We start from the raw sequence: 13,845 nt of genomic DNA, 5'->3' as shown, positions 1-13,845 counted from the left end.
TTGCTGATGGGTCATATTGGTAGAGGCGCAATCTCCCAGGTTAATGGACCTCATTACGAACACCCACATGGTTTTGACAAGCTCCACCTCTGCTTGGTGGGTTGTTTTGGCAAGCTTGATGAGGGGGATTGGAGAGAGGCCAGGTTGGCCCCGAATATGTTGGCTATTTCTATACGACTTTGGCTTGGTCAGTTAAACTATTTGCATGCAACCTATCTTACCCTGATAATATTGCACCGGACTGGCAAGATTCCCTATCCAGATTACTTTTGGTTTTCAATCATGTTGTCTGAGCATGCCTTGTCATCTCCATGTACTGGCAGCGGGTGTGCATTGAGCTCTTGGAGGTGGGGGTGAGATCTTAAAGCAGGATCTTGATCTGACCCCCAGGGGGGCCCTGCTAGGCATGGTTGACTAGATGGGTGGGTCCCTAGCTGACACCACATTTGTGTGCATCACCAGACTGGTGGATAAGAGGGACATTGTTTGGCAGTGCAGCTCTGCCCCGACCCTGGCTGAATGGAGAGCAGGAGTGGATTGGTGCGCTAAACTTGAAAGATCTATTTACATTGCCTGAGGCGGTCTACAGAAGCATGACAAGATATAGGGAAGTTGCTGGCATACTATGGACTGGGGATATGATTAGTTCATGGCTGATTACATTGTGAAAGTTAAATGCAACTGTACTTTGGTGGTTTCAAAACGAATAAAAATGTGTTAAATAAAATAAAAAAAATACATTTAAAAATTATTAAGAGCATGCTTCAGATCTTGAACACTACGATACACAGTTTACAGATCGGAACACCAACCAGCTTTATTTATCTCAAGGAGCAAGCATTTGGTGCAAAGGTACAAAACTGACCTAAGGATTGTATGATCTTTTAGAAAGTGTAGACAGGCGGTGTTTCAATGAGCAGTCAAAAAATAGTTTTAAGACTTATTTTCTAAACAGAAGTTTATTTCACTTTTGTAGCTGAACTCCATTTTTAGGCTCCCTATTTCCATATTCATTTTGGCTATAATTGCTCATTGGTCAGGGGAGTTGAGGTTGTAGGGGTCCTGGGTTTCATCCTGCAGTGGCTCTGCAAACTGGGTTAAGTACAGCTCTTTTTGCACTTGACTCTCAGGGTAGCAAGGGTGAGCATTCGAAGACTTCTCAAGTGGGATAATGTGGGGAACAAGAGCTCAGAACTCAACAGACACAGTAACGTATTGTCCTATTCAGTGCTTATCTTTTATGTAAAATAAAGTACTTTAATCTTATGGCAGAGCTAAGTACTACATAGCATTTCTGGCCAGTTTCAGACAGTTGTTTCAGTAGTCTATGTCATCCATAGGAGTGGGTCTTCGGCAGTTGCAGCCTTTAGACCGATCTGGGTTCTCTCTATGGCAGCAATTCGGCTTCACTCTCTTCAAGGTCGGCAGCACCAGTCTGTTTTTTCTAGTCCTCAGTAGACTGTCGGCTGGCACTGTGATACTTGATCTTTAAAAGACTTAATGCTTCTCACACTGGTACTGTGTAGGGACACCGGGGCACACCTTTACGCATGAGTCACTCTTGGATTAGCTCCCTGGGATTGTTAGCTTTTGCTGGTTTCGAGGCATGTGGGCTGCTGAATTCATATCTGTGCATAGATCGCCGCCTAGTGTTGGGTCCGGATGATTGGACATTGTTGTCCTGGAAGAGTCTTCGAAGTATCACGAGATAGGTGGCTCCTCCCCTGGACTACAGTGCGCATGGGCATCCACTCCATCCTCAGATTGTTTTTTCCGCCATTGGGTTCGGATGTATATTTGTTAACTCAAGTTCGGAATCTATAAAAACTTTCTTTTTGGCCAAAAGGCCTTTAGTTATCGTCGGTATTGTCTTTGTGATCGGTGCCCAGTACTTGTTCCAGCTTTGTCCCCGAGCCGGACATCAAGAGGAGCCGCGTGGCTTTTCGGCACTGAAGGCCCGGTCGACGCCAGAGGCCTTATCGACGATCCATCATGGAACCCGTTCAAAAGATGTCCCGTTTGCAACTCCAAGTATCCTCATATCGATGTCCACCCGGTGTGCAACAAGTGCCTGTCTCCGGATCACGATGAAGCCAGCTGTATGGCTTGTTCTCGGTTCCGCTCCAAGAAGACGATTCGCCTTCGACGTGCTGCACGGAAGGAGACCCAGCAGACGGCACCTGACCCGGTGAACATCTTCGATGCCGAGGAAGATGAGGGAGTCGAGCAGGAAGTTCAAGAGAACCTGTCTGATCCTGCATCGGAGGTCGAATCCAGTTACGACGCAGATGTCGAAATGGTCGATAATGAGGACGTCGTCGACGAGGCCTTTGGGGCCGTGGAAGATAGCTCGAGCGAGGAGCTAGGCCCAACCGTTGGTACGGGGGCCGCAACCAAAACACTCGATAAGGCTCAGGTCGAGGGATCCCCACATGGCCTTACCCAAGATCGTACACTTGGTTCTACAGCCTAGCCTCAAGGCCCGGCTACGGACATTTCTAACGAGCCATCGGTTGACCGATCGAAATCGAAACCGAAAGCATCGGGGTCTATACAACCGAAAGCACTGGACACTAAATCGAAACCAAAAGTACATATTACTTTGGTCGGTTCGAAGACCTCTGAACCATCGGCACCGACAAAACAGAAGAGTGTTATCGACCCGGTGAGGTCGCTAAAGGGTGTCGAGCCGAAGACCGGGGCACCGAAGAAACTGGTCAAGGACGTCGACCCGAAGAAGTCGGCGCCGAAGGCCGTAGACACAGACAAGGGACTCGTAACTCAGAAAGTTCTCGATCCTAAGCGTCGACCCGACAAGGCTAAAAGCAGTACAGACCTCGAGTCCACACCTGACGGTGGCTCGAAGGAATCCGTCGAGTCAACACAGCCATCCGCCTCCTTTTCGAAGCAGGTGTCGGACTCGCTAAAACGCATTAAAGAGAAGGCTACTACTGTCGGACCAAAGGCTACTCCACCCCCGAAGCCGGTCAGTAAAGCTCCAAAGTCGTCGGCACCCATCCAGTTCACACTGCCGCCGAAAGTGGTACCTAAGGCCTTCGCCCCTAGGACGGCCGTCGAAGCGACCAAGAAGGTGTCCATAGGGCCGAAGCCTACAACTGCGGAGGTGGCCACCAAGCATCGACAGCCTCCTCCTGAAGATCAGTCGAGGCAATTCATCGACGCCAAGACAGGTAGGCTTTCTATTTTCAAGCGAAAGATCGCCCCTGAACAGCCTATGGAGTCATACAAAATTCCATTAAAGAAAAAGAGGGATTCTGCTACGTCACCTCTTCTCTTTGAACCTATAACACCACATGGACGAGACACTGCTCCTATCTCACCCACATACTCAGATGTGGAGGCAGGGGATGGTGACAATGAGGAGTACAGTTATCCTGTAGACACTGATCCTGAAGATCATACTGAACCCTGGACAGACGCTGCTGACCCAGGAGATCCACAAACTGCCCCAGACAGTCATGTCTATGCTATTAAAACCTCGCCTACTGAAGACACGGCTGCGTTTAATGCACTTATTGAGAGGGCGGCAAAAAATCATGATGTCCAGCTCCATGCTGACCCTATTGAAGAGGATTTTTTGTTTGACACCTTCTCAACCTCCGAGAGAACTGTCAAGACTCTACCAATGCTAAAGGGTGTCCTAAAACATGCTGGAGACATTTTTAAGGAGACCACAAGGGCAAGGGTGATAAACCCCAGAATTGAGAAGAAATACAAACCAGCACCTGGGGACCCTACGTATATCAAGGGACAGTTGCCGTTGGACTCTCTGGTTGTTTCCAATGCCCGGAAAAGGGCGAACTCTCAAACAACGGGTGATGCTCCTCCCCTGACAAAGAATCTAAAGTGCTAGAAGCATCAGGGAAAAGGGTGGCAGCTCAGGCGGCCAATATCTGGCGCATCTCCAACACACAGGCACTCTTAGCCAGATATGACAGGGCTCATTATGATACACTTGAAACCCTGTTACAACACTTGCCAGATGAGTATAAGGAGGCAGCAGAGATGCTAATACAAGAAGGGAAGCTTATATCAAATGCATCTATTAAGTGTGCGCTGGACGCAGCAGACGCCGCGGCCAGGGCAATTAATACAAGTGTGATGTTACGGCAACATGCCTGGCTGAGAATCTCCGGTTTCAAGCCCGAGATACAAACCACCATACTGAATCAGCCTGTTAACCCTGATCACTTATTTGGCCCAGAGGTGGACACCGCCTTGGAAAAAATCAAGAAAGACACTTGAGACTGCAAAGTCTATGAGGGCTCTACAGTCGCAGCAGTTCAGGGGTCGTTCCTTTCGTCACAACAATAGAGGAGCTTCCAGAGGCCAGCTGTCCCAGCAGACACAATACAGTAAAGGAGGCACGCAGACCACCTACACCAAACAGAGTAGGGGTGGCTATCGTGGAAACAGCACCAAGGGCAGAGGTCGTGGAAACAACAGCTCCAGATCCTCCGCCACTAACAAACAGTGACGTCTTGTCAATGCCCCCCGACCATACCACACCGGTCGGGGGGAGACTTCAACAGTTCCTGCCAGTCTGGAAATCCATCACTACTGACAGGTGGGTGAAGCAGCTTATCCAGTACGGTTATTGTCTGGAGTTAACATCCACTCCACCCAACATTCCCCCAAGACACCGTCCTATGTCCACAGAGCATTTGCAATTATTGCAGCAGAAGGTAGTCGGCATACTGCAAAAAGGAGCCATAGAGCTCGTGCCTGTGGAAGAAAGAGGGACAGGGGTGTACTCGCTGTACTTCTTGATCCCAAAAAAGGACGGATCCCTCAGACCCATACTGGACCTCAGGCCCCTAAACCAGTACATTCTCTCGGAACACTTTCACATGCTCACATTACAGCAGGTTCTACCGTTACTCAGTCAGGGAGATTTCCTCACAACATTAGATCTGAAGGATGCATATTTCCATATACCGCTACACCCGTCACACAGAAAATACCTCCGGTTCACCATTCAGGATCAGCATTATCAGTTCAAGGTCCTCCCTTTCGGAGTGACGACAGCGCCCAGGGTGTTTACCAAGTGCCTGGCGACAGTGGCTGCACACCTAAGGAGACAAAATGTTCACGTCTACCCTTATCTGGACGACTGGCGCATCTCTCCAGGGATGGGGAGCTCATGTACTCCACTACACGGTGCAGGGACTATGGACAGTACAGCAGAAGAAGATGCACATCAACCTTCTGGAACTGATGGCTATCTTCATGGCGATGAAAGCATTCAAGGTACACTTGTGCAACAAGGTTGTGTTGATCCGGACGGACAACATGACGGCCATGTACTACATACAAAAGCAGGGAGGTACACACTCTCCACAGTTGTCTCACCTGGCTCAGAGCATGTGGAAGTGGGCCATTCAGAGGAACATCTTCCTCATGGCGGAACACCTCCCGGGCAAGGACAATCAGATGGCGGACCTGCTCAGCAGGTACAGCCATCAGATTCACGAGTGGGAGATACATCCATCAGTACTCCGACCGTACTTCCAGCAGTGGGGTCATCCGGAGATAGACCTGTTCGCCACAAGGGAAAACGCAAAATGCCGAAGCTTTGCCGCCAGGTTCTCACACCCACCGTCGCAGGGAAATGCGATATGGATGAACTGGTCAGGCATATTTGCGTACGCTTTTCCCCCAGCACCTCTAATACCGCTGGTGGCACGCAAGCTGAAGCAACACTCGATGACTCTCATCCTGGTTGCTCCAACGTGGGCACGCCAACCATGGTACACCACGTTTCTAGAACTCTCTGTGGTACCGCATCAAAGGCTGCACCTCACACCCAGGCTTTTGACGCAGAGCCATGGCGACATTCAGCATCCAGATCCGCAACAGCTCAACCTGGCGATCTGGCTCCTGAGGTCTTAGAATTTGGCTACCTCAACTTGCCTCCTGACTGTATGGATATCATAAGGGAGGCAAGAAAGCCCACCACTAGAGCATGTTATGCGGCAAAATGGAAGCGGTTTGTCATTTATTGTGCAGACCACAACATCAATCCGCTAGATGCATCTACTCACAACATCATTTGTTATCTGTTACATCTATACAAATGCAATCTGGCCTATGCTTCCATTCGTATACATTTGTCCGCAATAGCAGCTTATCTCCAAAACAGGCAGCATCTCTCACTTTTCAGAGTGCCTGCCATCAAAGCCTTTCTGGAGGGACTCAAACGAGTTATTCCTCCCAGACACCCACCAGCACCTGTATGGAACCTAAATGTGGTCCTCACCAGGCTGATGGGTCCACCTTTTGAGCCTCTACACTCATGCGAGATTCAAATCTTGAGGTGGAAAGTGGCTTTCCTAATAGCAATCACATCGCTACGACGAGTTAGTGAACTTCAGGCACAAACTATCCAGGAGCCATTCATACAGATTCACTCCAACAGGGTGGTACTCTGCACTAACCCAAAGTTTCTGCCTAAAGTGGTTTCACAGTTCCATATCAATCAGACTATAGAACTGCCAGTGTTCTTCCAGAATCCTGAGTCAGTGGCAGAGAGAATGCTCCACACACTAGACGTCAAAAGAGCTCTAATGTACTACATAGATAGGACAAAAGATTTTAGGAAAACAAAACAACTGTTTGTTGCCTTTTCGCCACAACACAAAGCCAACCCCATTTCCAAAGCAGTTATAGCCAGGTGGATCGTTAAGTGCACTCAGATTTGCTATCAAAAGGCTAAGCGCACATTAACGGTTCCCACAAGAGCCCACTTCACGCGAAAGTTGGGGGCCTCCATGGCTTTCCTTGGAAATATTCCTTTAGAAGACCTATGTAGAGCAGCCACATGGTCTACCACACACACATTTACAAAACACTACTGCATAGATGTGCACTCCAAACAGCAGGCAGCTGTAGGGCAGGCTGTTCTAAAATCACTTTTTCAAACTGCTGCAGCTGGCACGGGCGTCCGCCGCTAATGGAGGGACTGCTATATATTCTATGCACAGATATGAATTCAGCAGCCCACATGCCTCAAACCGAATATGCTACTTACCGGTATGTATCTGTTCTTGGCATGTAGGGCTGCTGACATTCATATCGCCCGCCCTCCTCCCCGGCGCCTGTAGCGGCTGCAGCACTCAGAATTACTCTTAACATGGTCATCACTTACGGTGTTACACTCCATCTTTGCCACAATGGCGAAAAACAATCTGAGGATGGAGTGGATGCCCATGCGCACTGTAGTCCAGGGAAGGAGCCACCTATCTCGTGATACTTCGAAGACTCTTCCAGGACAACAATGTGCAATCATCCGGACCCAACACTAGGCGGCGATCTATGCACAGATATGAATGTCAGCAGCCTTACATGCCAAGAACAGATGCATACTGGTAAGTAGCATATTCGTTACACCACATGCTGCTCTTCTCTTCCTGCAGGACCAGCCATTCTTCTTGACTCTCTCAAAAGGAAGACCAGCATTAACGCAGTTCAGACAGACTCTTCACTTTTCCAGCAGAAAATGCAGACTTAAAGTAAGGTCCCCTACTCTCTGGGAGACTGGCTATCAGGAAGAACCAGACTAGGTTGCATAACAGCTCCTCATATAGTTCTTGGAGAACTCCCTTCCTTCATCATGAACTTGGGACTGTAACAAAGTGGTGTGGTTTGGGTCGGCTCTCCTCAGACACTGCATTTGTGCTTAATGATGGCTCTTTTAACAGTAAGTGGTGAAAGACAACAGTGCAGGCGCTGCCAAGAAATGTGATCACCCTGACCAACAGAACTGCATCATCACCCATCCTGTCTCCCAAATGGCAGTGCTCAAGAATGACTAATTGGCAGCCCTTCCTAACAAAGTCCTCATGGAAACTGTAAAGGCAGCCCTGGCTCCTTCCTTCCTCACTTCAGTGTTTGGTCTGTGCTCTCGAGCCACAGGAATACAGGCGAGATACTTCCATACTTTGATTAAGCTCTCCTCATTATCTGCCTTTTGCCATGCTAAACCAGGAGCACCCAAAATGAATCCCATAGGCCCCAGTGTTCCGGCTCGTACAACACAAAGTCCTACTACCATACATGTACTTCACATTTCACTACACTTAAACTCATTCAACAGCCATGCAGGATGTTAGCACAAGGTTTGGGGTTTCACATAACTTTTCATGAGAGGAGCCAGGTTCTCTTCTCCTTGACACAGAGAAAAAGGTCTTCTCACACTATTGAGTCACAAAACACGATGCCACCACCACTTTATGAGATACGTATAAGGCCTTGAAAGTAGAGCTGTGCCGACTGTGAGGGCAAGCTTTGTACACTCCCACTTTGATTTCATAGAATTTCTTAAAAAGACCATCTCTTTAGATTTCATAACCTTTGCTTACTGATCACTAGAGTATATTTGCAATTGATTCTAGTCCAGTTCTAGTCTTCTTGGGGTTAAATCAAATAAGTTGAAGTCCTATGCATAAAGGTGCCGTTCAAGCTTTTCCTTGTGTTTTGGGGTGGTGGAGTGCAGGGAGGGCAATGTGCCTCGCGCGGGTTGTATACAGAAATCAGGTTCAACCCAAATGGGAATTTTACTTTCGAATGCAGCAGGCTGGGTAGAAAGAGGACTCTGGTGTCGGATAGCCACTGGAGAATGTCCCATTGAAACAGTTAACTTTTGGTGGGAAGAGGTGGCGCTAGAGAGCCCACAGCAAGTTGGACGTTTTAGTGTGGCTCTGCTGGTTGGGGACACCAATCAGCCAAAAATCCTGCAATCAACTGCCATCTGCCCAAAAAGTGGGGGAACAGCAATTAAGACACGACGGGCACCTCCACGACTCCGAGAATACAGCTCTGAGAAGATTAGACACCAAAAATCTGTGTAGATTGGGAAAGTGTTTGTGGGCCTGAGAAGCAGGAAGATGGCGGCCGCTGGCGGGAAGTGAAGCTTTGTGCTGCATCAATGGCTTGCATATCGTAGTCCCTAAAGCTGCTGGGTCTGTGGTCGCGGGCTGCTATTGCAGCCACAAGAGTAAGGAGCAGCCTAGCCCCATATTAAAGCAGCTGAGCCGCCCGTTGTGGCAGTGTGCTGACACTGTGCACCCCGGTAGAGGCTGGAGGAGGGAAGAGGGTGACGTCCAGCGTGCCTGCCTTGCGCTGTGGTAAGGAGCAAGAGCAGACATTAAATAGTTCTGTGCAAAGAAAAATTCCCATCTGGCTTGCTTGACTGTTCCTTTATTGTACATTTTGTAGATATATATTCCGATCATCAGTTCAAGTTTCAAAATGTTCCCTGGTGCCCATCAAAACAGTTTTACTTTCATTGTACACCATCATAATAGCTAGTAACTATCTTTCAAATACTTAACCATTTCATTCACTTTAAGGCAGAATATGAGATAAATAGAGAACAGGATGTTCGCGGCAATAACAAAGCAACTTTCACTTCGCTTTTACAAGCTTCAGTCTACTAGGTTTCAGGGTGGTACAACATTGGAGCTTGAGTGAACTGTGTTTTGGGCACATTTATTTACTTTTTAGTGCAATCATACAAGCAAAGACCTCCTTCCATGTTTTCCTTTTTTAAGACACGGGGTATTTGGCCGAATATCGCTGTAAAATCTTTAATGAATTGACAGTTGAAATGTGCAAATTCAAGGAAACTTTAAGCTTCTTTAAAATCTTTGGGAGGAGCCCATTCAAAGGTGGCCGATATTTTCCTTGGATCCATGGAGAGGACTGAAGCATGTGATCTAAATCCAAGATACTCCATTTCCTCCTTTTCAGATTCATATTTTGCAGGGTAACACATCCAGTGTGTTTGATGGGAGTCTAGCTAATACGAAGTTCACATGTTCTGAATGCTTAGGAAAGATGGTCTTAGATTAAAAAATTACGTATCGTGTCGAAAAACCAATGTAAACTAATTCAAAATATCAGAAACTATTGAAACTATGAAATACTGAAAATTGGCTGCTGCATGCCCACTCCTAATGCCTTTACACAATATGAAAAATGTCCTAAATGCCATTCGTTTTCTACTCTTCACCCTCTTTTATATAAAGGATATGACAGGCCCCTTGTAAGTCAAGTTAGTTAAATATTTGTGTCCCTTGTAAGATGAATTTAATAGGAAACATCGATCATAACTTGATTAAAGTCTTGCTGCTGAATAAAAGGTCTGTGTTTATGATCTTTCTTCTGAACAGAAAACAAAGGTACCCCAGATGGACTGGAAGAACGTAAAGCAATCTTTTCTCCTATAAAAATGCCTTATGCATCGCTTTCTCATTTTCTGACATGGTACATCACAGCCAGGTTCAATTGGCATGGTGCACGAATATTTCCTAAGAGGATGAAGCGAACAGGCTTAAGACTTTATAAATACTGTAACAGATGCTTGATGAAGTGTAGAGGAGAAAGATTAGACACTATTAAATTAGAAGCTTCCATGGAATCTTTCATTGCTTAAACTGGTGACCAGTAACGCCCTGAAGCATAGCAATGATCATAGCAGCGGTGGAAATGGAGAAACTGATTCTGTAGCATAGAACAAAAGGCCATGCTGAGTGTAAAGGTCATATTTGTGCTGCCTTTTCTTGAACTGAGCGCAAAGACCAGAGAGCCTCTATTTTTCTCATAGGGTGTGAAGGCTAACTAGCAAGCTGCCTCTGGTATGTTCCCAATGTAGACGTAAGACAGCCACCTCCTGCTTTTTCCCCTCTGCTGCCCTTTGTATTTAAAGCTGTCTGGAGGGAATATAGTAAAATGTCGGCCTCCTGGAAGGTATAACTGGGTTTCTGCATGTAGGTAGGGGATAGTTTATTGCATTCTAAGATGTGGCGTACTCCGACGCCTCTCTGGGGAGAGCAACTGTGCCTCGGCCTGATTTGCTGGAGTTTGGATTTTTGTGAATGCATTGACTTTGATTAGTTGTGGGTTTCTGCCCAGTTACCTGAACGTTGATATATAAACTGACACTTCCCTCTTCTCTCTTGTTGACCACCTTTTGTACCTGGCCCTGCTGGGCTCTGCTGCTGTGGGTGATTGTAGAGTTTAGAGCTGCATTATATCTTTCCTTTTTGGCCGGAATGAAGCCTGAAGGCCGTTCTGAAATTCAGAAGGCCGTGCCTGTGCAGAAACCTCCAACTAATACAGGGACTCATGACATGGACAGAGTGCCCAGAAGCTCTTTCTATTCACCTGCAGAGACCAGATAAGTGATTTAAAGAAACTACTTCTAAAAGTGCAGGTTTTCTGCTGGAGAAGGTGCCTGTAAAGCTCTCATTTTATTTTCTGTTTACTTCATTTGACCTTGCTGTTGAAGTTGTCCACCACTATGTTGTTTTTTTTCAAGGTGCATAGATTGAGGTATGTGTGACCTTAGAGGAGCCATTTATGCCTTTGGGGGCAGACCTTACTTTCTGTTGGACAGTGTTCAGACTCAACAGTCATATAGGTTGGTCTGCGTGCCTCTATAGACTATGGTTGGTAGGTTTTCTTTATATCTGCATTTTGATTGAAGAACATCACCAACTCTTATTCCATGAGGTAGGCTTGCCTTCCTTGTGGCAATAAATGCATTCTTTAAATGTTGAGACACATTACTTTTCATTTGCTTGTTATCTGACAGGTTACAACGTCAATCGGCATTGTTGGCCTGGACCTGGCTATGTACCGAAGTACACGCTGGGAAAGTGCTGTTGCGGGAAGTGGGTGGAGACACAATGGCAATGATGACACATGGTTGGGGGGGGGGGGGGAGGGAAGTTTGTTATTTCTATACTATAAAAAGTGATACTAACGATGAATCGTATACGAAAGGGGGGGAAATAGAAGACTACAATACAAGTGAATGGACCGCCTGTTGATGTATCTACAAGTCTTCAATGGTCTACAGCACAGTCCTTACTATAATGATATTTCTTGTTACATACGTAAAGTTAAAATGTACAAACTGTAACCAATACCATATGACTGTATGAAGCTGACTAACCACTATTCCTTCCTAACAATAAAGATTAAAAAAAATAAAATAATAAGGATTAGTAACTTGTAACAAAGTATCCATTTTTGCCAGATAATATAAGAATCCTCAATGTTGAACAATATTGATATCAGTCAGTTAGTGACTGGGATCAACAAATGTTTGCAAAACCTTTAGCACCCTTTTGGTGAATCTTTACTGCATTATTATGGTAATGTGTTTTTGTTGCAGTTTTATGCAATAGGTCCTAGTTTACTGAATCACTGCGTTATGCCACTCTTTCATTGTACATTGCATGATGTGTATATTCTATGGTTTGACCTGTACTGAAGATCTGCTGGTCGCAAAATACTTTTGGGGTGAGGTTGTATTTTTTTCCAGGTAGAGCTATGCAGATTAATCATCCATTAAATACCAGCCTTAGGTTTCCGTGGGAGGACGCTTATGATAGGTGGGGGACTGTTGAATTGTCATGGCAAGGATGTCTGAATCAGTGGTTGATGTGACCCTTCATCAACATTTATTTTTGGAGAATGCTCCTCTGCCTTTGACTCAGGTTTGTGCACATTTCAAGACGTGTTTTACTTTACCTGTGAATATCGACAAATTACCACCTTTTTACTTACTAACAACAAATATGATTGTTACAAATTTTGCAGGATGAAAGGGAGGAAGATCAGAAGATGATTATCAAGGAAGCCTTTGCTGGCGATAATGTAATTGAGGACTTCCTGAAGGAGAAACGTAATGCTCAGAATGCCAGCAAACCAAAGAACGTTGATCTCACACTACCTGGCTGGGGAGAATGGGGTGGTACAGGTTTAAAACTCAGTAAAAAGAAGAAAAAAAGGTGAGTGTGATACAGTCTCATCAGAGCATCCCTTTGTCTCATAGAAAAATAAAAGCAAGGCCTGTGTTACGTTTGCCACTGCATCATAACTCTCTCGCTGCGCAAGTTATGCTTTTAAAGATCATATATGGAAATAAAACACATCCATAAATGAAATTAAACTATATTGGCAAGTTCACTCATTGCAAATAACCTCATTTCATTTTACAATTTGAATAAACTGCATCATGTGATTAGTATAGGCTGGCAAATGTGTAGTATTTGCTACCCAGGGATGCAACTGGTAGTGCGCTAGGGCATGTATGCACGCTCACTTAAATGCTTCAGTTATGAAACAAAGGAAGGCTTATTCGATTGAGAGAAAATACTCTAGAATATTTAGCTGGTAATCCTTCTACCTGTGTCTTTTGAATTCTCATCTAGTTGGATATTGATTTATAACATAAATATTGTGACAGGTATGCAACAGGCTTAATATGCATGGCCAAAATAGGTGTCCGCGCTCAACACGTCCGGAGAGTGGACTTTTGCAATTGGCATCTGTTGATTTCTAGGTAGAGGCCTTCTCAATATTTAATCATTGTTTTCTGAAATAATGACTTGTGTGTAGAAATATCAAAGGAATCACGTTAAGCTTGTAGCAGAAAGTGTTCAAAATACATATACTGCTGTTGGAACTATGTGGCGTAAACTAGTGTTATATTACTAATAAACTGTTTTGGTTTTCCAAAGAATTATTACCATTGAAATAGAAAACAAGGAAAGTAATGATCACATGTCTATTGCAGCTACTTATTAGCCTCTCTCACACATTCTGGTCCTTTATTTCGGTATTGATTGTGGAGGAGACAGACCGGTTTAAAGACAAGCAGAAAATTGAGTCTGCTGTTCCAAAATGTATTTATTTATATTAGCTTTGTATAGAGTGCTTTTCCACATGTATAATGACTAATGCCTTTTTAGGATCACCCAAAGATTAGATTTACAGGATGAAAGCAGACTGACTCTCGAAAAGTGGTAAGCT

At 45.5% G+C, this 13,845-nt stretch overlaps 1 protein-coding gene across 2 annotated transcripts in view; it reads left to right on the top strand.

Moving 5' to 3' along the window:
- The window catches only part of UTP14A (UTP14A small subunit processome component), a 459,924-nt gene that overhangs the window by 385,599 nt on the left and 60,480 nt on the right, over nt 1–13,845 (top strand). For both annotated transcript variants that reach the window (XM_086918807.1, XM_086918806.1), the window contains exon 13: nt 12,631–12,821. In XM_086918807.1, the coding sequence (XP_086774933.1) occupies nt 12,631–12,821 (191 nt within the window). The remainder of the gene's footprint in view (nt 1–12,630; nt 12,822–13,845) is intronic.

This window comes from Lissotriton vulgaris, chromosome 4_1, assembly GCF_964263255.1.
Source record: "Lissotriton vulgaris chromosome 4_1, aLisVul1.2, whole genome shotgun sequence".
Lineage (NCBI taxonomy): Eukaryota > Metazoa > Chordata > Amphibia > Caudata > Salamandridae > Lissotriton > Lissotriton vulgaris.
This window is presented reverse-complemented; position numbering and strand designations above follow the sequence as displayed.